Genomic DNA, 9114 nt, shown 5'->3' on the forward strand with positions numbered 1-9114 from the left:
AAATAGCCCTAAATTAGAAAATGATTCCTTTTTCAATATTCTATTTATTTAAAGTATATTTTTTAACATTTCTTTCCCCTCGGGGAATTGTCTTCTCATTGCGTTTAGATAGTGGGAATGTTTACCCTGTCTCTTGTATAATTGTGCTCGAATTTACCTCAGGCAACAGTGGAGACTACAATGGGGTCCGGGGTGTAAAAAACGCGGAAGTGGCCTCGGCGGAAGCGGTCTAGTCTGTCAAGGGAGGAAACGTTTAGCCTCATTTGACACAAATAGCATAACATCGTCAAATTGTAGCGATCGTCTCCCCATCCACTGCGATGATCTTGTTAGAAATCAATAACCGCATCATCGAAGAGACGCTGTCGTTGAAGTTCGACAGCGCATCGAACGGGTGAGAAGCATTGTTACACCTGGCTAGCCTCGCTAACTCGGGTTAGCTCCCGTTTAGCAATTCTCCCATTGTAAAAGTCTTAATCTACAATGCATGAGAGGGTAGTGTGGTGAGGATGATAGAAGTATGCTGGCCCTTAAAACAATGCAAATATGTCCTCTTGTATGAAAATGTATAAATAGCCACTGGAAGCGATAGGCTATAGCTATTTGCCTCGAGCTGGGGTGTGTCTCATTCAGCTATCGATGTGTCAATCCTGTTACCCCAGTTAGTTCAACTTCCTCTGATTTATCTCGAAACTGGAAATAAAGAGTCGCTTTTAGTATCATTTTGGAACGGCTGACTTGATAAAAACAATATTTTACAAATCAGAAAATAGAAAACGCAGCCGTTAGGGCGCAAGTGGCTGTAGTAAGTTAGTGTCTTTGACGGTCGTTTTTCTTTGATGTTTGTGTTGATACGTAACCAAACCACAAGTATCGTTTTTAATCATACTTCCGTATGTGATCGCCAATTCAGAAACGAAAATGATATGACATGATCACACACGTCTGTCAGGGCAACGCCAGTAGTATTAACAACATGATGGCATTAGTTTGTAGCTTCCGCATTCCTGAAGTCAAGCTGAGTCAAGTCCCCCACACAACTAAAAGAGCCCTCTTGGAAAAGTTTTTTCAACTAATACAAAAAATGCAGGGCAACCCACCAAACAGGAAAGCCATTCCTAAAAAGTGCACTAAAATTATGTTCACTTTGTGTCCATCTCTATACTATCAAATTTCAAATAGTACTTTGCATTTGTTGTCTAAACCCAATGCCAAAATGCTCGAAGGGATTGGGCGATCAAAGACACTCAGATGTTAAATGTTATTTTGGATCAGTCAATGGACACAAATGTCTCCTCTCATGCTTCTGTAAATGGCAGCCATAGAAACACAGAATACCCATTTTAAATCAATTTAACTCTTTCTTTTGGACAAAATTAATTGATTTATACCTTTTTATTGAGCATTTTTAATGCCACAGCAAAAGCACCTAAAGTGCCAGAAGTAACTGTCTTTTGTTTTTTTGTGAAGTAAGATCAGAGTGGAAACAACTGACGTTAGCCATATTTCTGTCCAGTTAGTATGGCAATAGTATTTATTTAATAAATCGTAAATATACAAAAACTCAGTTCCAACGCTAATTTCAAGAAAGCACACTAATGTAATAGCTTAATACCTTATAATATCTTAATACCTTAACATTTTCAAAAAGATTGGTTGCACTGTTGCAATGGTCCTCCCGACCAAGCCACATTCCATCACAGATGGCTTGAGCCCATAACTAAAGGGAAAAGGGTCAAACCTATTATAAATTTAAAAAAGGAGATATCTGTAGGATGGCAAATTAATCATTAGCCAAAACGTAGCTTTGATTTCCTCATGGTTTCATGGTCTTTGCTCTCTCTCTCACTCTCTCTACCTTTCTTGCAGAACCAAGCCCGAGGCTGTTGATGTAACGTTTGCAGGTAAGATTATGTCATGTAATAATTAATACTTTACCAATCAGTCTCCAAAGTATTATGAATTACGGTCTGTTATTCTTTAGTATTTTATGCATCATTTAATGTGATGCTAGTGCACCAGTATATATCTGTTCTTGCTGTCTGTGTATGTTAACATAGATGTTATCATTTATAAGCAGCAATTTACGTGTATATGTAAAACCGAGCTTTTTATAAAGACAGTAAAACAAAGTCGTTTGTTTACATATTCCCTGCGTTTGGTTTATGGCTTTACGTTGTCCTTCCTTCTGCAGACTTTGATGGCGTGTTGTACCACATCTCCAACCCTAATGGCGATAAGACCAAAGTCATGGTCAGCATCTCCTTGAAGTTTTACAAGGAACTACAGGAACATGGGGCGGATGAGGTATCACATGCACGGAAACACATGCACACCATGCAAATGCTAAGAATATTTCAATGAGGTTCTCCATTCGTAAAGATTATCAAAAAAAAAGTAAAAATAAGGTCTTCAGTTCGTGTGCTCTCCCGCTACGAAAGCTTTGCTGCCATGTAAGGAAAAAAAGCAGCCGCAAAGCGCCTGTAGCAGAAACAGGAAGTGCGTCTGAGGCACCCTCACCACAGTCAAGGAAGTGCTGACTGTGATGAGCCGCTGCTTTACTAACGCTTTGGCTGAAGTCACTTTTTTTCCCCAAAAGAAAACATTAGCTAAGGATTATATGAAACGTCTCTCTTAAATACTGAAAATCAATTCAGGGTTCAATAATCCACACTTTCCTTTTCAAATGTTTTGCATATTCTGAAAAGGTACTGCAAACTACCATATTTTTACAATAAATTGTTTGGCTGCGTTTTTGAGGATCTCTGCACTTTTGTGATTTATTTTTATTTTTTTTAATTTTTTTATACCTTGCTCAACAGCCAGATACTCCTTACTGGTTATAAAAACCACATCACTGTTGGCAATTAAAAATGTTTAAATACAGCTGTACTCACCGGCTGGTCTTTGATTTTAATTTCTAACACTTTTTTCCCCTCAGCTGCTGAAGAGAGTGTACGGGAACTTCCTTGTTTCAACAGAGGCTGGTATGATAACATCCCGCTAATGCAAGCACTGTACCTGCTAGCTAACATCCCGCCCCTGGTACTATTATTACTTTTTAGTAACCAGAAATGAATAAGCTTTGTTCCGCTGTGTTGACAGGTTATAACGTGTCACTCCTTTATGACCTGGATGCCCTACCAGGCAACAAAGATGAGGTTGTGCACCAAGCAGGAATGCTGAAGAGAAACTGCTTTGCCTCGGTATTTGAAAAGTACTTCAAGTTCCAGGAGGAGGGCAAAGAAGGCGAGGCGAGGGCTGTGGTCCACTACAGAGATGATGAGTCCATGTAAGTGCAAGAAAGTGGGTTCTCTCACTGAGACCGGAGTCTGTTTGAACATTGCAAGAAGTGTAGGTAACTCTTTGATGACCTCAGGTATGTGGAAGCCAAGAAAGACCGGGTGACGGTGGTGTTCAGCACAGTGTTCAAAGACGACGATGACGTCATCATCGGCAAAGTTTTCATGCAGGTTTGTGAGGCCGAGTGTGCCAAGACTAAACAGACTAGATTGTAAACAAAACATGAATTTTAAACTTTATCGCGCAGTAATCCTAACCTATAAATGAATGGCTTATAAGTATAGCTTCACAATCTTGACCTGAACTCTTAAGTAAGATTATTCAGTGGATAGAGACCAAATCAAAATATCTGGCACTTTCTCCACGTAGGAATTCAAAGAGGGTCGGAGAGCAAGCCACACAGCCCCGCAGGTGCTTTTCAGCCACAGGGAGCCTCCCCTGGAACTTAAGGATACAGATGCAGCTGTCGGGGACAACATCGGATACATCACCTTTGGTGAGTAACGGCATTGGTGCCAGTATATCGGCATGGCGTCACTGGGAGAGATTGAAGCACCGGTTCTGTTTGCGTTCTTTGCAGTCCTTTTCCCACGTCACACCAATGCCAATGCCAGAGACAACACCATCAACCTCATTCACACCTTCAGGGACTACCTGCATTACCATATAAAGTGCTCCAAGGTGGGTTTGAATAGAGCACAGTTTTTTGGGTTTTTTTTTTACTGTAGTTCAAAACAAGCAGTAGAGTACCGCGGTAGCAATAAAGCAATACTAACTTTAAAGCAATTTCTCAACACCCTTTGGATCAATGATAAGCTGTATTTTAATTATGAATTTTTGAATTGGAACGTGCAACTACTAGAGCAGTGAACTGTGATTTTGGGGTTAATCAAACACTTTGTGTATTATGGCGTCATTCCTGTTTAAGGACAGATAAATCCTTTGTGAGAGGTTCTCAAGTTGTTTCACAATAGCATTTTTAAGGAGCACCTGTCGCCATTTTAATTACATGCCCTTAATGAGTCAATGCAATGGTACGTTCCGGCCACTTTTCTCAATAGAAAAGTTTGGTCTGTGCTGCCACTCAGTCATTGCTGATGGGCGTTTAAGTAAACATGACTACTTCCCTAATGGATCTCTTACGACTGTAAATACTACTCACTCACATTTTTGGGCAGCTTTAATTTCGACTGCATGTTTTTGGCCTTTTGTGAATCTCTTTTCCGCTCGTTAATGGAGGAGGATGTTTTTGCGTAGACAGACAGGAGTCACAGAGGGCAGATTTATGGATGGGTGTGTGTCTTGAGACACAGGAAGTTAAATACACAATGCAATGTTTTGTTCATATCCTTATCAGTGTTGCATAGATTAGTTTCGCAACGTTTGAGTCAAGGCATACATTGTCCATGAGGCAAAATCTCCCCAAACCAAAAATATTTTCTCACAAGTGAACTGTATTATTTTTTTTATTCTGGGTGATAGAGTAGAGTAGGCACTGAAATGCAAATTGCTGCAAAACTCTTATTACTTTTGTATAAGTAAATGGTGAAATGAAACAAATGAGTAAAGTGTACTTCATCTTTCTCCAGGCTTACATTCACACACGCATGCGGGCCAAGACGTCAGACTTCCTGAAAGTTCTCAACCGTGCCCGACCCGACGCTGAGAAGAAGGAGATGAAAACCATTTCGTATGTATTCTCTGCAGTTTCCCCTTCCCATTTCTTCATGAATCTCTCCAAGCTCACTTACTTAATTCTTTCTTCTGTGGCTTTCTCAGTGGAAAGACCTTTTTCCGCTGATGCTGAGCCCCTGCACAGCTCAGTTGAAGCCACTTTCCGTGGCCACACGCAAATGCAACATTCTGCGACGAAACGGCACATTGGAGAGGCCTCCAAGATGCCTCTAAACGCCCCACGCAGCCCACTCAAAAATTTCAAGTCTCTTATTTTTTTTCGTGCGTGTTTCTTTATTGCAAATGTTGGTAGGAAATGCCTGGGCTGAACATCATGAAAACTGGCCATTCCTTGCTTTGGATAGATAAAGAGCATTATTAGTCCTATATAAATATATGAAAAATAAATTTTTGATACAATATCTTTTACTCCATTTGGTACTCTTATGTGACCTTCACCACTTAATATTAATTTTCATGTGATGGTTTCAACCCCCCTTCTGCGCTTTCATGTCATTGTCATTTGAGGGAAAGAAATAAAAGACAAATACCACAAAAAAATGTTCTTTGCTTGTGTATGTATAATATGCAGACTCTTAGACTTCAGTAGAAGCTTAGTGGGTGGGGGCAGACCGAGAATATTTGCACTACTGATTTAGCTCCTGAAAATACTAATCTAACATATTTTGACAGATTAAGTAGAAAATAGTTAGTCTTTCTCCTCTACGGAATTAAACTAAAATGCCATCAGAAAAATACTCCAATACATTAGTGAAATAAATGTCAGACAGTCAATTTTTAAATAATTCTTTATTTGATCAGAATTAAAGGGTCATATGACAGCATGAAACTGTTGGATCAAGCTGTGTCTACATCCTGGTTCTTGGCCTTTTCATCCTCAGACTCAGAGGAAGAAGAGCCCTTTATGTCAATTTTATTCAAGGTGACTACCTTGACTACAAGCTCTTCTGTGTGATCTAAAATGCTGGCTTGTGTCACATCTTCTGTCACCTCTTGCGGCTCCTCTGAATCCTCAAGCTTTTTCTGGTCTTGGGAAGGGAAAAATGGTAAAAGGTTGGTACTTTACCTCTAAGGCAATGAACATTTGGCCAAAGATCAGATAACTCGAATGATTTGATCTATGAGTTGTATACATGACTCACCATGGGAAATGCCATCCTTTGAATAGAAGTCAAAGCTGTCAGGGAAAAAAAAAGAAAATAATGCACTTAGTTTCATACACGCTAACCTCACATGTGCAATATACTGATTTGTGAACACAAAACAGTAAATGACATATTTGTTCCCATAAACATGGTTTTATCTGGCATCATTCCACCAACCTGTTGACATTGCCTGACATCAACTGCTGGTATTCATTGATCTCAGTCTCCAGTCTCATCTTGACACACATCAGGTCCTTGTTCACCTCCAACTGGTTCTCTACATGTGCCCTCACTTTCTTCAGCTGCTGCTCCAAGTCTAAGATGGCCCGGTTTAGCGGGACCAAGCGCTGACCGTTCTCTAGCTTGGTGAACCTCAGAGTTTCCTCCAGATTGTGGATCTGCAGACAAACAAGATGTTGAGGGTCAGGGCAATTAACTAAGTGATTTAAGTGGAGATCATAACATCTGGAAGTCCAGACCAACACCAAAACAAACCCTGTCTGGGACCAGTCCACTGCACTATTTTTAGAATGACTTACCGTGGTATGGCCACCCTGTATCTTAATTTCCAGATATTTTTTCTGCTTGGACATTTCTTTGAGCTCCAGCTTGCCAGACTGTAGCATTTCAGTGTTCTTGACCTCTTCCACCTTTATGTTTTCCAACTGAAGAAGATAAAGAGTGAAGTGAAAAATAACAGGGTAAAGTGGAAGAAGAGACAGAATTTCCGATATACCTTGCTTTGACACCAATCTTCGGTCTCCTTCAGATTATTGGTCCCAAGTTTGTCGTATTGTTTGCGAATGTTGTTGACAATTCCAGGCAAATCGGAATTTGAAGTTTCAAATTCCACATTTACCTCTGAATTCTTGATTTTCTCACACAGGTCATCCACAGTCTGCATACAAGTGACACGTTAGTTAAAAGGGGGATTCTGTGCTTTTCTTTTGCTAGTGTTGGTTTTCAGCCTCACATTTTTATGGTCCTGCTCAAAGATAGCTAATTCATCCTTCACCAGATCAATCTCCTTCTGTGTCTGCTTATTGCTAAGATTAGTGTCTTCAATGTTCTTCTTCAGCTCATCCAAGTCATTTTCAATGACCTTCCGTGCCTTTGTTTCATCGGCCAGCCTAATGGTGACAAAGTAATCATTAAAATAGTATTTATTGTGCTTTTATTCCAGTCTGCAAGTGTTGAAACAACGGCTGAAATCTTCTCTGTATTCCTAAAGTTATTTTTTAAAAGTTGCCACTGAAAAAGCCATTATCTTAAACTAACATTTTTTGTCAAATCTAGCATTTTCTTAACAGATACACCAGTATTTCCCAAACTTTGATGACCCAAGGCACAAATCGTGCCCTAGTAAAACATCACAAAATGTCTACAAACTAGAATAAGGATCTCATTTCAGTTCACCTGCTCATTTCATGCATCATTCATTCATCTTCCATACTGCTCATCCTCACACAGGTCGTGGGGGTTGCTGATTCCGATCCCAGCCAACAATGGGCAGCAGGTGGGGGACAACCTGAACTGGTTGCCAGTCACTCGCATGGCTCAACGAAACAGACAACCACTCATGCTCACAACCACACTTCCACCGAATGGGAATCGAACCCAGGCTGCCTGCAACAAAGTCAGGCAGAAGAACCACTGCACCATCTGGTGGCCTGCTAATTTCTCTACTCACCATATTCAAAAATAATCTAATAAATTTTTCTGTTGTGTGAAAGCAAACAGGCAAAGCCACTGGTCTATGTGACCCTTTTCCGTCATATGTATACTTATTATGCCTGTAACTATTTCCCATGGGCGTAGAAAGATGAAAAAATATACATGCAAAACATGACAAAGTAAATTTTCTTGAAATCAGATCATTTCACGCAGTACACCTGATGACATTTCATGGCATAAAAGTACTTGGGGAATAAGACTAACTTGTTCCTGAAGTCAGCATTGGCCAGTTTGGTGTTGTCAATCTGGAGCAGCAGTTTGGCATTACACATGGTGATGTTCTTAACCTGAGGACACAAAAAAGGCTGTGGGTTAGGACCTCCTGAATTCGGATACAGTGTAGATGTGCTTGTATATATATGTATGTGTATGTATATATATATATATATCTCACCAACACACCTATTTATATATTTATTCATGTGTTTATTTATTAACTTACTATTAAGTACCCATTTGTGTATAATGCCTTTCCTATTCCTGCATCCTCACCCTCTTCCTATTGCAACAAAGAAATTTCCCGATTACGGGATGAATAAAGTTATCCAATCCAATCCAATCCAATCCAAAGACATATTACAAAGATACTGACAACATCAAAATGATACTTAATTTAGAAATTTTAGCAACAAGGCATTTAATTAATTTTACATTTTTAAAGTTGAATTGAAATGAACTGAAATTTAGAGATACGCACCTTACTCTTGATGTTATTGAGCGGTTTTACCAGCTCTCCCCATTGGCGTCCCTCTGGTGTTTTCCTTTTTCCCAAAATATCATCGATCTCATCCTTCAACTGTCGATTCTCTTCCTCCAGCTGTTGAACTCTGCCCAGGTAGCCGGACAGGCGGCTGTTCAAGCCCCGCAGCGTCTCTTTGTCATCTTCGGGGACGGCGGCGGCCCGCAGGACGGGACTCGGACCGTGAACCGTGGAACCGACCGTAGTGGAATTTCGCTCCTGATCTCTCCGCAACACATTGAGCAGCCCTCCCAAGCTGGTAACGGACCCCCTGGAGCCTCTTCCCCCGGCCCCACCAAACATGCTCGCAGCGCTGTTAGAAGGCATTTTTCTTAAGACTAAAATTGATCCTTGGCGACACATGATGTTGGGGGGATTTTATACCTTGTTTACGTTTCATCCCAATCCCACCCACTGTGATGCTATTGGCTCGTGAAATAACATCCGGCCAAGGGACTCAGACAAAGCTAAAATTCAGGTTTTATTGCTCTGTCGTGG

At 40.5% G+C, this 9114-nt stretch overlaps 2 protein-coding genes across 2 annotated transcripts; one reads left to right on the forward strand and one right to left on the reverse strand.

The window, feature by feature from the left end:
• Positions 1 to 176: 176 nt before the first annotated feature.
• Positions 177 to 5538, forward strand: arpc2 (actin related protein 2/3 complex, subunit 2). Its single transcript, XM_077710227.1, has 10 exons — positions 177 to 394; positions 1870 to 1904; positions 2195 to 2307; positions 2942 to 2987; positions 3106 to 3292; positions 3380 to 3473; positions 3673 to 3799; positions 3884 to 3984; positions 4893 to 4993; positions 5083 to 5538. Exons 1-10 carry the CDS (start codon positions 321 to 323, stop codon positions 5102 to 5104), a joined length of 900 nt encoding a protein of 299 aa, XP_077566353.1. The 5' UTR covers positions 177 to 320; the 3' UTR covers positions 5105 to 5538.
• A 230-nt stretch (positions 5539 to 5768) lies between these two features.
• LOC144201343 (keratin, type I cytoskeletal 18-like) lies at positions 5769 to 9006 on the reverse strand. Its single transcript, XM_077723887.1, has 8 exons — positions 8575 to 9006; positions 8082 to 8164; positions 7117 to 7273; positions 6880 to 7041; positions 6683 to 6808; positions 6321 to 6541; positions 6141 to 6175; positions 5769 to 6026 (listed from the first exon to the last, which is right to left on the reverse strand). The coding sequence occupies exons 1-8, from the start codon at positions 8977 to 8979 to the stop codon at positions 5836 to 5838; spliced, it is 1380 nt and encodes a 459-aa protein (XP_077580013.1). The 5' UTR covers positions 8980 to 9006; the 3' UTR covers positions 5769 to 5835.
• Positions 9007 to 9114: the final 108 nt, after the last annotated feature.

Source organism: Stigmatopora nigra, chromosome 1 (assembly GCF_051989575.1).
Source record: "Stigmatopora nigra isolate UIUO_SnigA chromosome 1, RoL_Snig_1.1, whole genome shotgun sequence".
In the NCBI taxonomy this organism is placed as follows: Eukaryota; Metazoa; Chordata; class Actinopteri; order Syngnathiformes; family Syngnathidae; genus Stigmatopora; species Stigmatopora nigra.

Excerpts from the sequence above, each read along its gene's own strand:
- arpc2 (XM_077710227.1), top strand. The coding sequence starts at position 321 with ATGATCTTGTTAGAAATCAATAACCGCATCATCGAAGAGACGCTGTCG. Across the intron at positions 2,308-2,941 it reads AGGAACATGGGGCGGATGAG|CTGCTGAAGAGAGTGTACGG; the intron begins GTATCACATGCA and ends TTTTCCCCTCAG. Across the intron at positions 3,800-3,883 it reads CATCGGATACATCACCTTTG|TCCTTTTCCCACGTCACACC; the intron begins GTGAGTAACGGC and ends CGTTCTTTGCAG.
- LOC144201343 (XM_077723887.1), bottom strand. The coding sequence starts at position 8,979 with ATGTGTCGCCAAGGATCAATTTTAGTCTTAAGAAAAATGCCTTCTAAC. Across the intron at positions 8,165-8,574 it reads TCAATAACATCAAGAGTAAG|GTTAAGAACATCACCATGTG; the intron begins GTGCGTATCTCT and ends TTGTGTCCTCAG. Across the intron at positions 6,809-6,879 it reads AAGATTGGTGTCAAAGCAAG|TTGGAAAACATAAAGGTGGA; the intron begins GTATATCGGAAA and ends TATCTTCTTCAG.